This window comes from Panthera tigris, chromosome C1 (assembly GCF_018350195.1).
Source record: "Panthera tigris isolate Pti1 chromosome C1, P.tigris_Pti1_mat1.1, whole genome shotgun sequence".
Taxonomy (NCBI): Eukaryota; Metazoa; Chordata; class Mammalia; order Carnivora; family Felidae; genus Panthera; species Panthera tigris.
This window is the reverse complement of record NC_056667.1, coordinates 211,762,774-211,786,198: the sequence shown is the minus strand read 5'-3', so window position 1 is coordinate 211,786,198 and position 23,425 is coordinate 211,762,774. Positions and strand designations below refer to the sequence as shown.

At 51.4% G+C, this 23,425-nt stretch overlaps 2 protein-coding genes across 3 annotated transcripts in view; one reads left to right on the top strand and one right to left on the bottom strand.

The window, feature by feature from the left end:
- Positions 1–23,425, top strand: part of LOC122241050 — a 33,311-nt gene that overhangs the window by 8,253 nt on the left and 1,633 nt on the right. The window contains exons 3-5 of one of the 2 annotated variants that reach the window (XM_042995625.1): positions 12,929–12,956; positions 13,304–13,438; positions 13,908–13,979. In XM_042995625.1, the coding sequence (XP_042851559.1) occupies positions 12,929–12,956; positions 13,304–13,367 (92 nt within the window). In that variant the 3' untranslated portion in view covers positions 13,368–13,438; positions 13,908–13,979. Of the gene's footprint in view, positions 1–12,928; positions 12,957–13,303; positions 13,439–13,907; positions 13,980–19,155; positions 19,283–23,425 lie in introns of those variants that run through there. The other variant, XM_042995626.1, reaches the window with a different exon arrangement.
- Positions 8,810–10,162, bottom strand: TEX44 (testis expressed 44). Its single transcript, XM_007082964.2, is given in 2 exon segments — positions 8,810–9,378; positions 9,381–10,162. Coding segments are annotated over 2 exon segments (1,182 nt in total). The 5' UTR covers positions 10,117–10,162; the 3' UTR covers positions 8,810–8,932.

Here is a 23,425-nt window from a genome sequence, read left to right as displayed (position 1 = left end):
ACCCTCCCATCTTGACCTTCTCAACACTTTTTGAACAAGGGGCCTTGCATTTTCACTCTGCCCTAGGCCCCACACATTATGTCGCCGGTTCTGCTCACCAGCTCTGGTTCCTAGGCCCAGAGCCAGTTCTCAAGGCATCCTCTGGGAGAGTCTGGCAAATCTGGAGGTGAGACTGGGGGAGGGGGCATTCTAGAACCCATCCTGTGTGTGAAACTGGGATTACGGAGCCTGCTTCACAGAGAGGAGAGAAGACAAGGGTTGCAGGCTTTTCTCAAGTGAGGATCAGGTTGTGGGGATTCACTGCCCTGGAAAGAAGGCCTTGCGGCTGCTCTTCAAGAGATACCAGATGCCTCCGGTCCTCAGAGCCTCTGGTCAGCTGTCGGACTGCTGACAAGAAGTGAAGGTTTACAGGGATGGGGCAGAGGCCTCCCTTGGGTGGGACAGGCAGAGCATGCCCTGGCTCCTGGGGAAACAGCTGGTCTGGATGTCGATGCATGCACACCCGGCCTCTGAGACCTGGACCTGGATATCCACATCCCTGGGGCCAGCCTGGCCTGGCCCCCCTGCTGGAGGAGGTGATGGTGGCTCCCTGGAGACGGACTGTGAGAGGCTCCATGTTATCCACTGCAACAGGTGTAGTGAGGAGGGGAGAGCCCGAGAGGCCTGGCCAGACTGCACCGCCTTAGTCCGGAGACCCAGTTACAGCGCCCCGACGCCCTGGGGGTCCCCCAGGCAACCTGCTGCCAGCTCTCCGGCCCAGATGTAGGTCACTGCTTTATTTTGTGCACCTGCTGGTCTTTCTGGTCCCGCTGTGTCTTGTCCCTCACTTCTTCCACTCCAGATTTGAAGCTTATCCTCTCTCCTCCGTGACTGGGGCCACTTGCCTCAGTTTACCCATGTACTTTCACTCTCTTGCAGTTCGTCCTCAGTGGGCAGGATTGGGGTCTGTTTCCTACATTGTCCCTCAGTCACTTTTGAACAAGGGGCCTCTCACTTTATTTTTGCATCGTGGCCCCCTAAATATGGAGCCGGTCTGCTGATGTGCTCACCAGGGCAAGGAGGACAGGTACCGGGGCGCTCGAGATCAGAACCTGACGCGGGGTTGTGAGTGCTGGAGGCGTCTGGCAGCTCTGAAAGGGCAGAATGTCCACAGTCCCATGGGAATGCCGTGCTGAGCGCCTACTGTGTGCAGTGAGGGTGGCGGTGCGGGCCGGGCTGCTGCAAACAGAGGCCCCTTTCTTCCTAGGGTTTACCCAGGGGAGCGTTTAGAAGTAGGACAGAGCCTGGCGGTCCAGGGGCCTCCCCCGCAGGAGTGGGGAGAAAACCGGGGCGGCGGGGAGCGGAGGAGGGGCGTCCTCCCGTAGGGCGCAGACGCCGCCCCGCCTGGGTCGCCGGCTCCGAGAGCTGAAAGGGCCTCTGTGTTCTGTCCCCCGCCTGCCCGCCGGCCAGCAGCGCATTTCCTCCGCTGCGCCAGACCCCGGAGGCTCCGCAGCCCCTCTGGGGACAGACACAAATAGTTCCCGGCCCAGCTGCCCGGCCAGTTACCTTGGGAACCAAACTCAATCGCCTGACGTCACCGGGCCGTTGCGTAGCAACCGGCGTAGACTCACCCTCCGAAGGCCCCCGCCCGGGCGCTGAGGCCTCGGTCGCCAGGGACACGGCGGGGCGGGGCGGTGGCTGTCCTCGCCGCCCCTCGCCCGCCGGGCCGCGCCCTCTGTCCCGCCCCGGAGCTGTGCCCACCGCGCACCCCCGGCGGAAGGGGACCGGCCCCAGCGGAGGAAACGGCGCCGCCCGCGAGGGCCCCGCGTGGCCTGAGTGCGACCCTCAGCCAGCCGGCGTTTCTCTCGCAGAGAGAGGCCTTTGTTTGCCGTCACCCCGTCTGACTGCCCCAGTTTTCCGCTCGTCTCGTTTCTCACCAGGCCCCGCAACCTGGGCTCCTGCTCTGGCCACGAGGAGCAGGTGGCGGTCGGGGCGTTTTCATCCCCCCCTCCCCCCTCGGTCGCCCAGGAAATCTCTCCCTCGCTTGGCCACCTGCCTTGGGGGAGGAGACACTGGGCCCTGCTCACGCCACTCTGCTCCCATCCCTGGTTCGCTCTCCCACTCCCGTGCCTTCCCCTGACGTCCGTGTGACATTCACCTCCTTGCCCTGGCTGCAGTCTGACCGGCCGCCTCTGGGTGCGGGGAGTGGGGAGGGAGGGGCCTGCCTGAGCACCTTGTGCGGAGTCTGGTGCGGGCCTTGTCAGGCTGCAGCATCTCCCGTCTCTGTTTCACGTCAAGGCAGATAGTAAAGTGCCGGATCCCAAAGCCCAGAACCATGCGGGGGCCGGCAGGAATCTGCCACCATGCCCTGACCTGGTCTGCCTCCACCGACCCGTGTCTTTGGCCAAGGGTAATCCCAACTACCTCCTCTTGCTGGAGGGCCTTGCTTATCTTGTTCAGGTTCGATGTGGTGAAGGCCATCTGTGGGAGGAGTTTTTCCTCACCCCAAACTGTATTTTGACAAGTCCTAATAACATGCAGGTGGCCAGAAGCAAAATCAGGCGTTGCAAGTGAATCCCCTTTCCTCATTGGTTGATATTTAAAATTTAGAGATGCAAAGGAATTTTTTTTTTTTTTTTTTTTTTAATTCGTAGAGTTAGAGGGAGTACACTTAAGAAGGCCTCAGATCTTTCCAAAGCACATGGTCAAAGGAAACTTGATTGTGGGTCGAACGGTCACATACTGGTGGGAAAGGTGATTATAATCTGCTGGGGGCCTTTAGTTGCAGAGCAGTGCGACCTGCAGTGAGGGACCTAGGAGAGGGGACAGGCTTCCTTAGCCTCCTCTCCCTCCTCCTCTCTGGGAGGGATACAGCTCCGGGTGCTCCGGAGGTCCCGGGAACTCTGCGTGAGGAAGGCCCTTCCAACATGTGATCCAGGCTAGGTTAACCAGAACACTGATGCCTAGGATTTATCAGGCAGGAGCAGGGAAACAGAACTTTCCTCTTAGTCTCGGAAGTACAAGCCTGTGGGACTCCAGGAGCCTCCCGGAGCCATGTTCCCTGCAAGGAGCAAAAGCCTGGAGGAGAGCAGAGTTGCCAGGGGAGGTAGGGGGCATAAGCAATGGACTCCTGGCAGCTTTGAGTCCCTGACACCGGGCATCTCCAAAGCCAGTTCCTTCCTAGCCCTTCTCTACCTAGCCCATCAATCTGTTTGTGCCTAAGTAAGCTACTTGGGGCTGGTTTCTGTCATTTCCAATTAAGAGACTCCCGATCAATACACAGACAATGCAGAAAACCCCACAGAAGGGAGAAAACTGATGTTTGTCACATGCACCATTAAATGCTATTTTTAAAAAGATGCGTTATTGATTTTAGCATCCCTGTGAGGCAAATGGGAGACCCATTTTATAGATGAGGAAACAGGCTGGAAGACAGTGGGACCTTCATCTAGTGCCTCAGGGTCCGCTTGAGGGCTCCACAGGGTGGGCCGGCTGGCTTCTAGGCGCAGGTGCAGGGGGTACTGCTCTTCCAGGGACCCCTCAGCCAGGCCCAGCCCTTGAAGGCCTTTGCCATGGTGGGATCCTTTCTGGAGGACTCTGGGCCTTCTGAGGTCTGAGTCATAGAACACTGTTCTACCAACGTTGCCATGATGTTGGGCTCTGGCAGTGACTCCAGCTGGAGGGTCTGTCCTCCTCTGTCCTCCTGCCTTTGTTCCTAAGATCTTCCTAGGGACACATTTCCAGCCTGAGTCAGCTTGATTGTTGGTACCTTAGGGTTTATTCTGAACATTGATATAATGAGAAATATATATTTGGACTCTTCCTCGCCCCTGCCGGCTTCCTGGCAGAGAACTTCTAAAACTCTTGGAATTTCCTGAGTGGTAGGGGTGAGAGGAGCATCTTTTGTTATTCATAATATGCCCCTTTCAGGGGTGCCTGGGTGGCTCAGTCGGTTAAGTGGTTAAGGGTTAAGCGGCTGACTTCACCTCGGGTCATGATCTCAGGGTGAGTTGAGTTGGAGCCTCATGTCAGGCTCTATGCTGACAGCTTAGAGCCTGGAGCCTGCTTCAGATTCGGTGTCTCCCTCTCTCTCTCTGCCCTTCCCCTGCTCATACTATGTTTCTCTCTCTCTCTCAAAAATAAACATTAAAAAAAATTAAAAACAAATAAACTAAAAAAAAAAAAAAAAGAAAAGAAGGAAAGTTGAAACTTTCAGCAACCCCTCCCCTCCCCCGACCTCTGGGGAGAGGAGAGGGACTGGAGATTGGGTTAATGGCTAGTGATTTAATCAGTCATGCCTACATAATGGAACTTCCATAAAAAACTCTAAACAAAAGAGTTTGAAGAGCTTCTGGGTTGGTGAAAACATCCACGTGTCAGGAGGGTGGTACACACTAACTTCTGGGAGACAGAAACTCCTGTGCTCAAGACCCTTCTGGACCTTGCCGTATGTATACCTCTTCATCTGGTTGTTCGTTTGTATCCTTCCTTATATCCTTTATAACAAACCAGTGATCCTGTCTTCCCGAGTTCTGTGAGTTATTGTAGACAATTATCCAACCTGAGGAGGGAATGAGGGAATCCCTGATTTGTAGCCACATCAGACAGAAGTGCGGGTACCTCGGGACCCACTACTTGGGATTGGCATCTGAAGTGGGGCAATCTGGTGAGACTGAGCCCTTAACCTGTAGGGTTTGTGCTAACTCAAGTTAGTGCCAGAATTGAATTGTTGGCCACCCAGGTGGGTGTCTGCAGGGAATTGGAGAACTGCTTCGTGTGGAAAACCCACGCATTTGGTGTCAGAAGTGTTGTGAGTGGAGAAAATTTTCTTTTAACCCCTGCTTCGCTCCTGAATGTGTCTCAAATCCCCCAGTGAACATTCTCAAGGCTCAGCTTTGGGCCCTCCGGGCACAGGTCAGTGGTGCCTTCTCTCCAGCAGAGGGCGCACTTCCACTCTTAGGGACTAGAAGCTGAAGATCCAGACAGCCTCCTAAGATATGGGGCTTCCTTCCAGCCCAGAGAGGATCCAGTCTTTCATTTAAATAAGTAAATGTGTACTAAAGACCTTAGTTTACCTTTACACCTTGTTACATCCCACTGTGGGAACTGCCCTTATCTATGGTCACTTTCTTTTGGAGACACTCTTTCCTGGATAGAATCTGTGCCTCACCCAGCCAAACCTATAAACTTGACCACAAGCACATGGTGACTTTAACCAGTTAGACAAGTGGCTGTAGACTAAACAATATTATTGTCCTTACAAAACAAGTAAAAGCATTGACAAAGATTTAGCTTTTTTTTTTTTTTTTTTTTTTTTTAACCATTCTCAAGATGGCCTCAAATTTCTTAACTTTTCTTACAATGAAGATTCTTTTTAAAAAGATCTTTGGGGGTACCTCGGTGGCTCCGTCGGCTGAGCCTCTGACTCTTGATTTCAGCTCAAGTCATGATCTCACAGATGGTGAGTTTGAGTCCCACATCTGGCTCTGCCCTGGCAGCCTGCTTGGGATTCTTTCTTTCCCTTTCTCTGCCCCTCCCCTGCTTGTGCTCTCTTTCTCTCTCTCTCAAAAATAAATAAATAAACATAATAAAAAGATCTTTGAACTTTTCCCACAGTTTGAATTTGTAGGTCCTCCCCTACCTCTCCGTAAACGCGCGCGCGTGCGCGCGCGCACACACACACACACACACACACACACACACACACACATCTCCGATGGGAAAGAAAACAGCCTGTGGTCGCAGGTTGGGTTCTCTGGAACACAGGCTCTGAGCCAGAGTGGGCGGAGGGGAATGGAGTCTATAATGCAAACCCCAGCTCACCCCGGCCAGCCCCATGGGCACTCTGGAGCTGGAGTTGGACAGTCAGGCCTTAGATTCTGGCACGGACCTGGCCACGACGATGGGTGGCGGCCCTCTGAAAGGGGTCAGCACCGAAGGCTGGGCACTGCCAGCGCTCCCAGCAGCTGGGGGGACAAGTCCTTCATTGAAGGAGATTGGGTGGCCCATCACAGTGCCCACCGTGCCCCGGGGAGAGGCCACAGTATCTCTTATGCTGCCTGCTGGGACTCGTTGGTGCCCTTTCCTTAGCCAAGCCCCTGCCAGGCTCAGATGTCGGGATGTCGTGTCTGTCCTGCTGGCTCTTCGCCCAGCCTAAATGTCTTTCTTTAAGCAGAACCTCTGCTTACAGACGGGTCTCTCAGTGGCAGCACACACCCAGAAAGATGGTTGTTGATCCTGGAGAAGCACGGATGGTTGTCAGGTGTTAGCCCCAGCGCATAAATGAGAAAGAGCGAGGGGGCGCTAGCTTTTCAGGGGTGAATTAATAACTTTGTCTATGCCTGAGTCCTCACCATCAAAGAATACATACAGCCACCCCATTATTCTGACGACTACTCATTCTTTTCCCCCTTACACACCACCTTCCGTTCCCTCTCCCTTCCCGGTAGCACTCTCCTTGTTCAGTTTTCATCCACGGCCGGGATGGGCTGGACCACTCCTGCTTGCTGACCTGTGTCCTAGGAACGGCTTCCTCTTGCCTGTGGAATGGGGCCTTTCCTTTCTCACTCTGGCCATCTTATCCGGAGCTGCGGTGCACCCACTTCCATCCGTGTTGGAGTCCTCAGCCCCCATGTGCAGCCCTGACCTTTTCCCCAGGTGTCTTAGCACCTGGATGCCTGGGGGGGGGGGTTCCACCTACAGAGGTGACGTGTTGCCAGGAGGATTTGCCAACACAACTGTTTACCCCGCAGCAAAGAGGGAGCTGGAAGGAGAGGGGGAAGTCTGCCCTTGGCAGGAGCTCCACAGAACCCTCTGTCATAATAATCACAATGATTGCTAACACAGAGCGCTCAGCTACGCGCCAGGCGCTGTTCTATGCACTTGACTCCTTAGCTCATGTAATCCTCAGAGCAGCCCGATGCAGTAGACACTGTTATTATTGACATTTTACAGATGAGGAAACTGAGGCACAGGGAGATGAGTTAGTGGGACGCAGAGCAGGATTCGAGGCAGCCTGGCCCCCAAGGCCACACTCTTTACAATGCTGCCGGCTCTGGCACACAAAACGGGCCCAGCAGCCCTTCCTGTGGGGGAACCTCCGCGACGGGGCTGACCCCGCCTCCCCCGAACCCCACCCTGATGGACGCGAGGCCCAGGCCAGGTATTTCGTTTCCAAAGCCTCCGTGATTGGTGCGAGAGAGAGAGAGCAAGGGAGCCAAGCCGGCGCTGTCCTCCTTTGGGCCTCTCCTACTGGAGCTCTCGAGAACAAGGGCCTCTGTCTCTCCGGGAAGGAGGTTGAGCCGCCTCAGAATGGAGCCAGCACAGGCGGGCGGAGCTGCAGAGACAGAGCCCTGAGGGCCAGGCTGAGCCCAGGGCCAGCCGCGCCCCCTTGGCGCTCGTGCCTTGCATCTAATCCCTTCACCTGATCTGGGTCGAGTTTGGTTTCTGTCCCTTCCAATCTTTCATTCACCTCCGCGGTCTGTCTCTAGCGGTGCCTGCCAGACAGCGGCACTTGCCGGGCTCAACTGTTGCTCTGGGCTCCGGTCAGGTTGAGCTGCTCCCCAGCTAAGCAGGCCTCACACCTGCCCCAGCCTTTGTTCCTCTCCCCTCTGTCGGGCTGGACGCTCCCTTTCCTCTCTTCCCAGGTCCGACTCGGTTGATTCTCCGGAAGACCCTGATTACTGGGATCTGGATCGCAGTCTTCCTCCTCCGAATTCTTTGCTCTCACTATGAGGACATTTCCTAGCTCACCTACAGCATGTGGCAGCTCCTTGAGAAAAGGGGGTAGACACGCCTGGTTTGTCTTGGCATCCCCTTGGGGCCTGGGGTGATCTGCAGGGGCGGGGTGGCAAAGGGGCGCCTCTGGGCTCAGGCAGGTGACATCAATCACGGATGCAGGCCAGGGGTGGTCCCTCCAGACAGGGCAGCTCGGCTACTGATTGCTCTGAAGAAATAAGGCTCTTAGGTTTCTCAAGAGAAGCAGGAATATCTTTTTTTTTTTAATTGTTCTTAATGTTTATTTATTTTTGAGAGAGAGAGAGAGAGAGCGAGAGAGCGAGCATGAGCAGGGGAGGGGCAGAGAGAGAGAGGGAGACACAGAATCCGAAGCAGGCTCCAGGCTCTGAGCTGCAGCACAGGGCCTGACACGGGACTTGAACTCACGAACTGCAAGATCATGACCTGAGCCAAAGTCTGACCCTTAACTGACTGAGCCACCCAGGTGCCCTGGGGTTTTCCTGGTTTTAAATCTGAAAGTCCCACCTCCCAGGAACCCTCTTAGTTCAGACCAACCCTCAGGCAAACAGGGATGGTCGGTCACCCTACTAGATCCCTGTTCCCACCATGTCCCCAGACCGCTGGAGGATAATCATGATGGCAGCTGAACTGTGTGAGCTTGTTAAGTGCCAGGCACCCTGTGTTAAGCCCTGCATTGTTTCCCTCATGCCTCATAACCTCTTCACGATGTGGATTCGTTATCCATCCTGTAGGTGAAAATCAGAGGTTCAGAGGGCAAACTGACTTGCCCCGGATCAGTAAGAGCCCTGGGGTGTGAACCCCAGTTCACACTGCTCTGACTCTCTTCTCAGTCCCCCTTGGAGAGCCCAGCAAGGCCCTGGGGAAGGGTCCGCCCTCACTTCCTCAGGAACACACTTAAGTGGGTGGGGGTCCCTCTAGGATCAATGTTTGAAAGTCTGAGACCCCCACGCCTGGCCCCCCAGCCCTGCCAAGCTCTTCTCTTTCTGGACTTCAACCTCCAGCCCCTGAATCGGACAGCCCGGGAAGCCCTCGGGGGACACCTTTCCGCGCTTAGAAAAGAAACGCTCACCAGTGATTTATTGCCTGATCTGGGGAGAGCCAGCCAGGGCAGGGGTGGGCGAGGCAGCAGGGGCATGCGGGTCCCAGGCTCTCGGGAGGTTGCTGAGCCGGTCCTTCGGGGCTCCCTTCGTAGCCTCTAGTCAGGGTCTGGTCTGGCAGGGGCCCGGCGTGGACTGAGGTGGCTGGTCAGGTAGCGCATGGCCGAGCGGATGCCCTCTATAGTCCTCTGCTCCACCGTCTCCAGGATGTGGGTGACAGAGCGCAGGGCCGAGCCAGTCCCTGTCATCAGCCCAGAGGAGAAGGTGCTCCCCAGGATGCTGGAGACGGAGCGCAGGCTGGGCCCGGTGCTCTGCAGCACGTCTGTCGCGGAGCTGTGGCCAGAAGCCAGGAAGGCCGTGGCCATGCCCGTGGTGGTCTCCGACCACACTAGGATATCCGCCAGGGTGCTGATGGACCCCTCACCTCCGCCCAGCAGGCTGGTCATGGAGCGCATATAGCTGTTGTCCTCGTTGGCCATATAAAGGCTGACGTCCAGGGGCCTCCTCCCCGGGGCCACCTCGCGGGGGCCAGGCGAGGGGGGGCACTGCCTCCTCGTGTGGGCGGGAGCTGCTCAGCCTGCAGATATTCTGAGCCGCCCACCAAATCCCCCTCAGTCCCTCCCTGGGACTCAGCGGTAGTCGAAGCTTCGGTGTCACAGTTCAAGGTCTCCGGACCCTCAGGATCCCCCTCGAGAGTCCCTCCTTCAGCGGTGGTGGTGGTGCCCGTGGTCTCAGTGTCCTCCTGACCACCCGCGTCTGCAGAGCTCACAGCGGGCTGAGTGTCCTTTCCGGGGAACTGTGCCTTAGCAGCTGCCATAGTTGGAGCTGATTCTTGGTCACTGTCCGGGGTACCCGACATCTGTGGGGTCTCTTCTTCCCCCAGGGGGTCTCGTTGGGAGGTCTGAGGACTCAGAGACATGCTTGCATTTTGCACCAGTCCCTCCCACGCTGGGTCCTGGGAGCTCGTGGGCATTTGTGGAGCGTTTGAGGCCTGGTGGTCAAGCAGGGCCGTGGCCTCCTTAGGCTCCTGGCTGTCCCCTACAGCGGCTTCATGCTTGTCCTTGTCCCCAGATTCTGATGAGGACTTGGAGGGGACCTGCTCAGTGGAGGCCTGATCTACATCCTGCTGTTCAGGTGATACGGTGGCACCGTTAGCCGTTGGGACATCTGCAAGGAGGGGGTCCTGACTTTGGGACCCCACTGTTGAAGTGTCCGTGGGCCTGCTGTCACCATGTGTGGGGATGCTGGGAGCTCTGGCCTCCCCCGAGGGTGCGGTGGTCATCTAGGCCCTCTGTCACTTGTGCTGGTTGAGGGAGTGGCCACGGCCCTGCGGGGCCAAGTTGTCCAGGTGGTGAGGTCACAGGGGGCTGCCGGCAGCTGGCGATGTCATAGGTACTTGCACCGCACTGCTCCTGAGCCTCTGGGTGGCCGCCCTAGCGGGCTGAGTTTGCAGGAATATGAGGAGAGAAGGGCAAATGTTTGGGGAAAAAGTGGACATGTGTCTACAGGTGCAGCTGCTGGCGCCCACAGGAGTCGTGGGACACAATGTTGTTTAACAAATGTTGTGAGGGGCCTCCCCGGGCGACTCAGTCCATTAAGCGTCCGACTCTTGATTTCGGCTCAGGTCAGGATCTCAGGGTTTGTGGGATCTGGCCCTTGTCAGGCTCTGTGCTAACAGCTTGGGATTCTCTCTCTTCCTCTCTCTCTGCCCCTCCCTCACTTGTTCTCTCTCTCTGTCTCTGTTTCTGTCTCTGTCTCTGTCTCTCACACACACACGCACGCACACACACACACACAGAATAAACTTTAAAAAAATAAATGAATGTTGCCAGGAGCCACCTCCAGCACCTCTCTGTCCACACTGGTGACTCGGTACCCTGATTTGGCCAGCCTTTCTGCAGAGAGTCAGTTTCCCAGCAGTGGTGAGTCGAAACAAATGAAGGCTAAGGGCCTGGGCAGCTCCTAGCAATGACTGTGTTTGGTTGTGGGGCACCATAGACTGAACATTTGTGTCCCACCCCAAAACTCATAGGTTGGAGGTTATTCCCCAGTGGAATGGTATTTGGAGGTGCGGCCTTTGAGAGGTGCTTAGGTCATGAGGGTGGAGCCCTCGTGAGTAGCATTGGCGCCCTTATCAAAGAGGTCACACGCGGCTGCCGGGCCCCCTTGCTCTATGTGAAACGCAGCAAGAAGGACGCAATCTACAAACCAGGAAGCAGGTCCTCACCAGACACTGAACCCACCCATCGCTGGATCTTGGACTTCCCAGCCTCCAGAACTGGGAGAAATAAATTTCTGTCAGGGCGCCTGGCTGGCTCAGTCAGTGGAGTGTGTGACCCTTGATCTGTGGGTCGTGAGTTTGAGCCCCACATTGGGCATAGAGTTTACTTAAAAAAAAAATCTGTTGTTTATGAGCACACCCCACTGCCCCAGTCTATGGTGTTCTGTAATAGCAGCCCGAAAGGATTAGACAGAAATTTGCACCGAAAAGTGGGGGGCTGCTGTAGCAAATACCTAAACACGTGGATGCCACTCTGGAACCTGGGAACGGGCAGAGGCTGAAAGAGTCTGAGCCCACGCTCACAAAAGTCTCCACGGCTCTGGAGATCTTTCAGGATGATTCTGGAGAGAGCTCAGAAAGAAAAGGAGAGTTCTGGAGAGAAAGCCTCAGTCTTCCTAGAGAACCCCTAATAATCCTGAACCACGTGTTGGGAAAAGTATGGAAGGTAAAGACATTTTGATGAGAGCTCAAGTGGAAACAAGGAACATGTTACTGGAAACTGGGGGAATGGCGATCCTTGTTATAAAGTGGCAAAGAACTTGGCTGAGGTGTGTTAGTATCTTCTGGAAGGTAGAACTTAACCTGTGAGTGGTGAAATCGGAAGAAATTGAAGCAGTTTCTAAGTAAAGTGTTGAAGGTGCAGCTTGGCTCCTGTTACTGTTTAATGTAGAATTCCAAAGGAGAATTGTTAAGCTAAAAAGAACTAGAACTTAAAGATCTGGAAAACTCTCGGTCTATCCACACTGCAAAGAATGAAAGGATTTTTATGGTTTCGGGTCTCACATTTATTTTTTTCTTCTTTGTTAAGTTTGTTTGTTTGTTTAGAGAGCACAAGTGGGTAAGGGGCGGAGAGAGAGAGAGGGAGAGACAGAATCCCAAGCAGGCTCTGTGCCATCAGTGCAGAGCCCAGTGCGGGGCTGGAACTCACGAACTGTGAGATCATGACCTGACCTGAGATCAAGAGTCCGATGCTTAACTGACCGAGCCACCCAGGTGCCCCTCGGGTCTCACATTTAGATCTTTAATCCGTCGAGTTTATTTCTGTGTATGGTGTCAAAAGGCAGTTCAGTTTCGTTCTTGTGCACGTAGCTGTCCAGTTTTCCCAGCACCATTTATTAAAGACACTGTCCTTTTCCCATCGGGTATTCTTGCCTCCTTTGTCGTAGATTAAGTGACTCTGGAAGTATGGCTATATTTCTGGGCTCTCCGTTTTGTTGCATCGATCTCTTTGTCTATATTTTGTGCCAGTACCATACTGTTATGATTACTATAGCTTTGTAGTGTATCTTGAAACCTAGGATTGTGGTACCTCCAGCTTCGTTCTTCTTTCTCAAGATTGCTTTGGTTATTCGGAGTCTTCTGTGATTCCATACCAATTTTGTTATTACTGGTTCTGGTTCTGTGGAAAGTGCCATTGGTATTTTGATAAGGATTGCATTGAATCTGTAGATTGCTTTGGGTAGGATGGACATCTTAATATTTTATTTATTTATTTTATTAATTTTTAAAACGCTTACTTATTTTTGAGGGGAGGGGCAGGGAAAGAGGGAGACAGGGGATCTGAAGTGGGTTCTGTGCTGACGGTAGAGAGCCGGATGCAGGACTTGAACTCACAAACCGTGAGATCAAGCCCTGAGCCGAAGTTGGACACTTACCCGACTGCGCCACCTAGGTTGCCCCTATATATTAATTTTTTTAGTATGCTCTAGGCCCAGTGTGGGGCTTGAACTCACGACCCTGAGATCGAGTCACATGTTCTACTGACTGAGCCAGCCGGGTGCCCCCATCTTAGCAATATTCTTCCAATCCACAGGTATGGAACGTCTTTCCTTTTGGAGCAGGTGTGTTTGGAGAACATCAGGGGTGCGGCCAAGCGGTCACTTGATATCATCAAGGCTGTCACTCCCTTCCCCGGCCCAGAGTGGGAGGGCTGGTGACGGTGGGGTGCAGATCAGCACGGGAGGGGCTGCCGGCATGGGACCTGGGCGTAACTGCCTGGCCCAGCTGTACCTCGCAGGCTCCACTCCCTTCCTGAGCTCCTCGTGACCCGGGATGAACAGTCTCCATCTCCTCCCTGCTCAACTGGGCTGGAAGGGCAGAGGATAACAAAGGATCTATAACCCCCCGAGTACTCTTCGGAAAAGTGCAGACCCGGGTCAACCTGCTTGTGCTTACGCTCTTTGTTAAGGAGGCGGTTGGAGTGGAAGCTTCCAGTCTCTTTTATCTGTGCTTCCCCTGGGGTTGCCAGCTAACAGCGACTACTAACAGCAGGAGAAGGAGCCAAGCATCCAGCCCTTCCAACTACCCCATCGTCTCTACGTAGGTAATGCATCTATTATTACACCCATTTTACACATGGGGAAGCTGAGCCTCGGAGGGGACAAATGACTCATTCAGAGTCACACAATTAATGAGCACTGAATCTGGGTTTTAAACTCTGTCTGGCTTCAGAACTCAAGCTCTCCTACACCATCTTATACCCTGGAGGGGGGGTATTAAAAATATTGAATGACTGGCATGGTAAGGACACTGGATAATGCAGACAGAGGCCTAACATAATCGCATCGCATCAATAGGCAACAGCTGTTGTAACTTCTCCTGAGCCCCAGGCTCAGTGCTCATTAAGTATTTCTTCTCCCCATGAATACTCTGCTGCCTTCTCGGAGCTCACAGGGCAAACCCAAGTTTGTTGGGGAGGGAGGGACCAATTGGTACGAACTTGTACCCTGTGAAAGAATCATGGAGAAGACTGCTAGTTGCTCACCCTCGTCACCCTTCTTCTTTAATATCAGAACCTCCATTTTATTCAGCGTGGCTATGTGCTCAGCCAAAAGAATATGTACCCCAGCCTTCCCTGCAGCAAGGTAAGACCTTCTGGCCAATGAGGTGTAACAGAAAGTCCTGAGTGGAATTTAGAAGGGATCCTTCGAAAAGCAGAACATCTGTTTTGCTCTTTCCCCATTATGCCATCCTGCTATCAGGTGTGTGAAGGCCGGAGCCCCAGCAGCTGTGTTGGTTCATGAGGTGACCTTGAGATTGGAAGGCACACACTAAGATGGTGGAGCACAAAAATAGAGGGAATCTGGGAGCCGTGGTTGGAGCCGCCATACCAGTCACCAGGAGACCTTTGCTCTCCTCCTGAGCTCTTTTATGTGAAGGAAAAGAGTCATATATATGCTCAGACTACTGTTATTTGGTTTTCCTTTTACATGCAGCTAAATTTAATCTCCTCCAGTCCTGAAGGTTATGAGATCCCTGTGGGGTAGTTGGTCAGTGTTTGCCTGAATATCTTCCTGTCCTAAACAGTTAAGACCAGCATACCGCACTGACTGCATTGAGTGCCTGCACTGTGCAGGTGTTATTTCCCCAATTTACAGGTGAGGAGACTGAGACTTAGAGAAACTACGTGCGCAGCACGTTCAATGGCATCTGCCTGACCCTAGAGGCTCCCACCCCCTACTCCTCCCTGTGTCCTGCTTCTAGTTAGTAAGTTCTTGGTTCTTGATGTCACCTTGTGCACAGCCTGCGGGCCACTGAAGCTGTCAGGCACTCCTCGTAACACTGAAACCAAGCTCCTTGTCCTCCCCTTCCGTTGGAATTCGATTAAAAATTTTTTTTAAATGTTTGTTTATTTTTGAGAGAGAGAGAGAGAGAGTGCTTGTGAGAGTGGGAGAGGGGCAGAGAAAGAGGGAGACAGAGGATCCGAAGTGGGCTCCGTGCCAACAGCAGAGATCCAATGGGGAGCTCAAACTTGTGAAATGCCAGATCATGACCCAAGACGAAGCCGGACATGTAACTGACCGAGCCACCCAGGCGCCCTGGAATTCGATTTTTGATCCTACATGTGGCATTTTACACTTACCCTTGTTAAATCTCACATGCCTTAAAAATCTGAACCAAGGAGGGGTGTTGGGTGGCTCAGTCAGTTGAGTGTCTGACTCTTAACCTCAGCTAGGGTCTTGATCTCAGAGTTATGAGTTCAAGCCCCGTGTTAGGCTCTATGCTGGGTGCAAAGCCTACTTAAAAAAATAAACAAAATGAAAATCTGTGCCAAGGAAAGAAAAGTAGACTAAAGAGGGATTAATGTCAAAGAGTGGAGAGGAGTATTAAAATTTGGGGACAAAATATTGTTTATTTATGCATAAATATTAAATAATATTGGTGTAGAACATCATGTATATTTATTCTGTTATACATAATATATATGTAGGCATATATAAAAGAAAATATATTTAAAAGAGTTGTTCTCCTTAATTTAATTTGAAAGTTTCTGGCCTTTATTTTATTATATTTTTTAAAAAATATTTATTTTGAAAGAGAGAGAGTGAGTATGATTGGGAGGGGGCAGAGAGAGAGGGAGAGAGGATCCCACACAGGCTCCATGTTGTCAATGCAGAGCCTGACTAGGGGCTTGAAACCATGAACTGTGAGATCATGACCTGAGCCAAAACCAAGAGTTGTGTGCTTAACTGACTGAGCCACCCAGGCACCCCTTGCCTTTATTAAGCAATGCTCAGAGGAGGAAATTAGTCTAAAAACTGTTGCCTTTGATTTCTTTTCCATTCCTGTCTTGTAGACATAATGACTCTCCATTAAATAAATAAATATTCTCATTTTAGGGTAAACCCAGTTTGGGGACTATTATGCAACTATATAAAGCCTACATAGACACATGGAAAAATGCTTAAATAATATTACTCTAAAAAGCAGGATACAGTATTTCATGCACACTATGTGTATTTGCCAACACTCTCAGCTGGGAGTAATGGAAACCCAATTCAGACTTGCTTAGGCTGAATAATAATAATATTATTAATAATAATAAAGGCATTTGTTGGTTCACAGAACCTGTAAAATCTAAGGGAAAATTTCCTTACCATAGGAGCCCTGTGATAATGTCAAGATTTAGTCTTCTCTCTCCCTTTATTTTTCTTTCTTTCTTTCTTTCTTTCTTTCTTTCTTTCTTTCTTTCTTTCTTTCTTTCTTCTTTTTCACTTATATTTGAGAGATAGAGAGAGCACGAGCAGGGGAGGGGCAGAGAGAAAGGGAGACACAGAATGTGAAGCAGGCTCCAGGCTCCGAGCTGTCAGCACAGAACCCGACGCGGGGCTTGAACCTATGGACCGTGAGATCATGACCTGAGCAGAAGTCAGAAGCTTAATAGACTGAGCCCCCCAGGCGCCCCTCTGTCTCCCTTTCTTGGCTCCCCTTTCTCACCGAGGCTAGATTTGTAGGAAGCTGTCCTCCGCGTGCACGCTGCTGGCGGCTGTGGTCAGTGCAGAGACGCTGTAGTTACGGAGTTATGGTGAACCTCAGGCCTGAGCCTTGTGGGCTCCTGTTCCCTTCTCTGAAGTGATCTCTACGGCCTGGGGACCACATCCCGGTTGGTCAGGCCTGGAGTGGGGGCATGGGGTCAGCCCCACTGAAGCATAAGGCCTCCAAGTGGTAGCGGAGTGGGTCCCTAAAGGATTTTGGGGTGCTGTAACCAAAAGAAGGCGAATGGATGCTGGGTGGGAAATACAGAAAAAACCCGCTTGTATGGTGAACACAGACATGTGAAAAAAAGTCTGTTGGGGAAAAGCCTGGCAGGAAATAAAGCAAATTGCCCAGAAGATATTCTTTTTTTTTTTTTAAGTTTATTTTCAGATTTTGAGATTTTGAGAAAGAGAGAGAGTGCGAGTGAGCTCATGCTCTTGTGTGTGTGTGAGTAGGGGAGGGGCAGAGAGAGAGGGAGAGAGAGAAAATCCCAAGCAGGCTCTTCATTGTCAGAACAAAGCCTGACACGGAGCTGGTATCTACGAACTGTGAGATCATGACCTGAAGCAAAATTAGGAGTCAGATGCTTAATCAACTGAGCCACCTAGGCACCCCCCACTCCCAAAGATATTCTGATTATTATAACAAAATCAGAAAATACGTATCAGAAATAATTAAATAAAAGTAAATAACAGTAAAAAGAAGACTCACCGTGAACCATATGTTGGGCTCAGTGAGTGGGAAGTCTGTTACCCCAGCACATAGAAACTCTCTCACACACACGTCCTTCAAACACACAGAAATGCTGGATTAAACACTGTCCACAATAGGTTAACTGCGTAACACCGGTAGCGAAAAGGGTGCATAGCAGGGGGAGGTGGTCTGGCCCCAGTCCAACTGTAAGGATGGGCCTGACTATCTAAGCCATTTCCCTGAGGGGGTCCCTAGATCAGGCATAGGCCTTCATGCGATGCTAGCCATGGAGGCATGAGAGCAAGGTGAGTTCTGCTAGAGACCTTGAGAGGTTTCCTCACTCATTAGGAGACCCAGGAAGAGGTAGTCCTCCTCTGCTCTTGTACGTGATCACATTTAGTTTGGCTTCTTGTAACCATGAGGGCACCCGGCCTGAAAAAAAGCCCCACGTAGAGAGTAGTGGAACCATGGAGATTATAGAAAAATAGAGCAAGCCTTGATCAAACTCTACCTGCAGCCACCCAGCCACCAGCTTTCCCATGATGGGTGGTGATTTGTTTCCAAGTTGTTTCAGTGAATTGAGCCAGGGCTTTCTGTTACTAGCCACCGAAAGCGTCTTAAGGAATAGCATCCCTAGCCTGAAAGTCATCCAAGGAACTTGAGCTATAAGGCCCCACCAACCCTGCCTCTCCAGAGCACCCTGGATCCTCTGGCTACCGTGGCCACTGCTCTCCAGTCATATCCCTTCTGCCTAGGCTTCAGACTTCTCCACCCCAAGACTTCTGCCCACACTGATCCAGAAATCACCCCATAGGGTCCCTCCCACACCTTTCCTTAGATTCCTTCCTGGCTTTGGCACTCATCTAGAGCCACCACCATGGTAGAAACACTGCAGGGCTCATCAAAAAAGGCAAAAGCCGTCATTTCTCCCCAGAGTCTAACAGAACTATAAACCAATCTAGTCCATGGCCATCCATAGTGGGTTGAATTGTGGGCCCCCCAAAGGTATGTCTTTATCCTAACCCCTGGAACCTGTGAATGTGTCCTTGTTTGGACAGAGAGTCTTTGCAGACATAGTTAAATTAAGGGTCTTGAGATCATCCAGAATTAGGGTAGGTCCTAAATCCAATGGCTAGTCTCTTTGGTTGTTGTTGTTGTTTGTTTTGTTTTGTTTTGATTTTCAACGGCTAGTTTCTCTATAAGAGAGGAGAAGTGTTCTGTGTTTTCTTAGGTTCTGTAAGTCTGTTTGGCATCTATCAATCACAGGACCACACTATTGGCCAGAGTATTTACCTGTCTCCTGCAAGTCAGTTTGCCAGGAACTCTCCCTTCTGATGCAGGCAGGCTACCTAAGGCTGAGCCCCCACCTACCTTCTGATCTCTTGCACACCAGGCCGACATTGTCCCTGCCCCCAAGTAATCCCAGGGCCAGGGACCTGCAACTGGTGATACTCCTATAGCCCAAAGCCTGTGGGAATTATTCCAAATAGCCAGTCCTGAAGGGTTTACTCAACCTTGCCTTGCCTTCCCCTTGCTCCTGTCTTCTGCCTCCCGCCACCATGTTTCCCATGGGGCCCTGTGCGGCGGGGCACGCCCCTTCTCTCGGGAAGCGTAAGTAATAAATTCTCTCGATGGCGTTGACCTCTCTGTGTCATCTCTCGATCACCTCCATAACTCAAAATCCCCCGGGGTACAAATGACACAGTACGGGAGAAGGAGAAGGGAGAGCACAAGGACACAGGCAAGACGGCCATGTGAAGACAGAGCCGTGAAATGGAGTGATCTGAGGAACACCAGGAACCACCGGAAGCTGCAAGAGGCAAGGAAGGTTCTACCCTAGAGCTTTCAGGGGGCGCGTGTTCCTGCAGACACCATGATTTTGGCCCTCTGGCCTCTGGAACTGCGAGAGAATAGCTTTCTGTTGTTGCGAGGGCCCCAGTTGTGGTGATTTGTGACAGCGGCCCGGGGAGCTAACAGAGCAGCTGACAACGATGACCAGCGATCGCCTCTTGACTCAACACACGCACAGCCACTGAGCGACGTACTCCTCCCAACGAGGCCCGTTGTAAGTAGTGTTATCCCATTTCTCAGGTGGGAAAAGCGTGGCTCAGCCAGGGCAAGAGCGGGGATGTGAGCCAGGCCATCCGGCCAAGCCCCCAAGGCTGTGCTGCTAACCACTGGACGATCCTGTGAGCTGAGCTCGTGGAACCACCCTTCAGAGCAGGTCAGAATTTGCCTCCACAAACCTGTGCGTTCACACGGGGACCCCAGTCCTCTCCCTCGTCTCAGAGTCCCCAGGGCTGCCACCCACTCTCTACACCTGCTGTGATGGGCACCTTCGCTGTGGTCACTGCTCTGGCTGTTGCCACCCAGGTGTGGCCACAGGGATCTGGCCACTCCCTGGGCTCCCACGGCTGCTTCTGGGAGTGGGGGCCTGGAGGCTTCTGGAGCGCTGCTGCCCTGCCCACGTGTCCCCCATGAGCCCGTCCACCTTGAGGAGGGTGGTGCACACGGACCCTCCCTGCCAGTGAGACCACCTCGAGGACCTGGGAAGGGTCCTGGGTGTCTGACTCTTTGCTGGCTCCTCGGTTGCTCAGTCCTAGCTCTGCGCTCCCAGGGAGGCCTCTCTGAATGTTGGCGCTCCATAGTGGGGGGTGGTCCAGATTCTATACCTTCCAGAACTCCCACTTCCTGCATGTTCAACACACCGAGGAGACAGAGCACCCTGGGGCTCCATTAGCAGATGATGTGGGAATTTCACTTAGACACACGCTGGATTTGTTTGGAAGAAATCGGTTAATAGGCCGCATGGGGCGGAGACTTAGGCCCCAAAGGAATTCTCAAGTGACAAAAAACAGTTGCCACTCTGCTTTCTAAGGAGGTGGATGCTGTTAGCAGAGCGTCTTTGTTCGGGAAGAATTGGGTTTGGGCCAGGAGCCGCACAGCCCAGTTGTTCTGGGGGAGAGAGGGAGTGAGGAGGGATTTTGAAGTGAAGTGAAGAAATGGATGCGGAGTTACAGGTGGGCAGCAAGGCAGCCGCCCTGAGAAAGGAGGCAAGGTCCGGCCCCCTGGGGGTAGAGCCAGGGGCAGGGGCTCAGGAGAACAGAAATCCCTATGGGGAATTTTCAAGTTATTGGCGTGGCGATCTCCAAGGTCAGCCCCTCCCCCTCCCCCCTCCACAACATCAAAAACCACACTTGTTTTCCAGTGCTTTTGTGTGAGTGCTGGCAGCCGGGGACTGCGGGCCCTGGGGGAGTGGGTGCTCCAACCGGGGTAGTGGAGGGCCCCGTACACAGTGGAGGTGGGAAAATCTGTTAAGTGTTTGGAGAACCTTGGGTAAAATTCTCACTTTCACTTCCAGATTTTAAAGAGGTAAAGGCAAAAAAAAGAAAGAGAAAAGAGAGCAGCCACAAGTAAACGAAAAGAAAATATTTCATTTTGGGAAGGAGAAGGATTTTCTAAATATAAGAGTCGGTAAAGAAATCCCAAAGGGAAAAGATAGACACAGGTCAAAAAACGCTAAAAGACTTAAGAGCAAACCACAGTCTGGGTAAAAATATTTGCTACGAATACCACACAGGGTTAATGTCTGTATTGTTAAAAAAAATTTTTTTTAATATTTATTTATTTTGAGAGAGAGACACAGAGTGTGAGTGGGGGAGGGGCAGAGAGAGAGGGAGACACAGAATCTGAAACAGGCTCCAGGCTCTGAGCTGTCAGCACAGAGCCCGACATGGGGCTCGAACTCACGGACCGTGAGATCGTGACCTGAGCCGAAGTCGGCCGGCTTAACCGACAAAGCCACCCAGGCGCCCCTAATATCTGTACTGTTGTTGGGGAGGAAAAATTTTTCTTTACTCTCCTAAGGTTCTTCTCACTGGTCTAAGAATTAAAGTGACATGAGACTGATGAACAGGAGAAAATAAAATTTAACTGCAGAAATCCCACATATGTGGCAGATTAAAAAACAGACAGGTAAAATGAGGTATATATGCCATCTTGAGCTAAGGAATGGGATAGGACCTGAGCTTCAAACAGGAGGAGGGCAATTTACAGGGCAGTAAGAACAGGCCCAGATGTTTGGTATTAGATGTTTGCCCAGCCATACAGATGGGTCACTCAGATAAGGTTTATCTCTGGAGATAACTCTTATTCTGGGAAAGACTCCCAGTTTAGATCCCTCTAGGTAATTAAGGAAGAGGCAAAAGTTTCTCTTTTTTTTTCTTTTCCTAAATTAACATAGTATTTATTTATTATTATTTTTTAAATTTTATTTTTTATTTTTAAAAATTTACATCCAAATTAGCATATAGCGCAACAATGATTTCAGGAGTAGATTCCTTAATGCCCCTTACCCATTTAGCCCATCCCCCCTCCCACACCCCCTCCCTAACCCTCAGTTTGTTCTCCATATTTGAGTCTCTTATGTTTTGTCCCCCTCCCTGTTTTTATATTATTTTTGCTTCCCTTCCCTTATGTTCATCTGTTTTGTCTCTCAAAGTCCTCAGATGAGTGAAGTCATATGATTTTTGTCTTTCTCTGACTAATTTCGCTTAGCATAATACCCTCTAGTTCCATCCACATAGTTGCCAATGGCAAGATTTCATTCTTTTTGATTGCCGAGTAATACTCCATTGTATCTATATACCACATCTTCTTTACCCATTCATCCATCGATGGACATTTGGGCTCTTTCCATCCTTTGGCTATTGTTGATAGTGCTGCTCTAAACATGGGGTGCATGTGTGCCTTCGAAACAGCACACCTGTATCCCTTGGATAAATGCCTAGTAGTGCAATTGCTGGGCATCTGTAGGATAGTTCTATTTTTTGAGGAACCTCCATACTGTTTTCCAGATGGCTGCACCAGCTTGCATTCCCAGAAGAGGCAAAAGTTTCTCTTGAGTCCAAGGGGCCTCAATTGCCTTCAGCTCAAAATAGTCCACATGCAAAAGTAGTACGTTTGTGGGAGACTTGTTCAGAAACTTTTTACTGTATAAAGATTCCAAACAGGTTGATAAGACACCATTAATACCCAATAGCACAATATGCAAAAGACCATTCGCCAAAGAAATCTAAATGACTAATAAACATGGGAAAGTATTTAAATTAGTAACCAAAGACTTATAAGACAAAAAAGCAAGGTATATTTATGTAGTGGGATTATAAACGACCCAATAACATTGCTTTCTTTTGGTGAACTGCATTTTCTAATTCTTTTTTTTAGTAACCTCATTTATTACTTGTATTAAGAGAAGGGTCGGAAAGCACATGATACTGTCAAATAACAAATGTCTAGCTAATGTCAGTGACTTTTAGTTCTGGCGGATCGTGGGCATTTTTTTTCTTTCAAGCTTTTGTGCATTTTTAACTTCTACGATTCATTTGTCTTTTCAACAACAACTAAATAGCACTTTACGTAATAGAACAAATTTGCAAGTTAAAATAAATTCCTTCTTGCTAACCTCCCAGAAGTCTGGGCCCTGTATGCAAATAGGATTCCTGGGAACACCCACACACCCACTCCCCAGCAGGAAGGCCAGCTGAACCCGAGAGACTCTCTCTCCCACCCCATCTCCCAAACAAAGGGGTACTTTAGCCCTTCCCAAACCACATGTACACCCCCTCAAGCTGCCCTGCCCCCATCTCCAGGGTCCTCCCTGATGCCTCCTCCCCTTCAGGTTTGGCCTGCCAGTGCGGAGGGGTGGGCCATCCAGGCCCCTCAGAGGCTGGGCGAGGTGGCCATGCAGTGTCCCGAGGGGGCCCTGGTGCAGACTAGCTTTGAGAGGTCAGAATCAAACTGTGATCTCCGCCCACAAGTGCCACCATCCACCCTCTAATTACTCCTGGGTGTCTGTTCTGGGCTGAATTGTATCCTCTCAAACTTCATTTGTTGAAGTCCTAACCCCCAGGACCTCCAAATGTGACTGTTATGTGGAGATGAGGCCTTTAAAGGGGTAATTAAGTTAGGAGGAGGTCATTAGGGTGGGCTTTAATGCAATGTGACCGGTGTCCTTGTGAGAAGAGGACATTTGGATGCACACACAGAGGGGAGAATGGCATGTGAACCTGAAGACCACGTATAAATCAAGGAAAGGCTGGGAACGGCCCTCAGCACCCAGAGGGAACGGGTCCTACCGACCCCTTCATATCTGAACTTCTGTGAGCAGATACATTTCTGTTGTTCGAGACTCCCAGTCTGTGGTACTTGGTTCTGGCAGTCCCGGCTGACTAATACAGAGTCCTTGGGCACAGGAGTAGGCTTTCAAATGGAATCCCAAAGAGGTTTAGATGGCTACTTGCAAAAACCGTATTACCCAGTTTGAGAGACAAGTTACCTAGCAGTTGGCACAACACAGCCG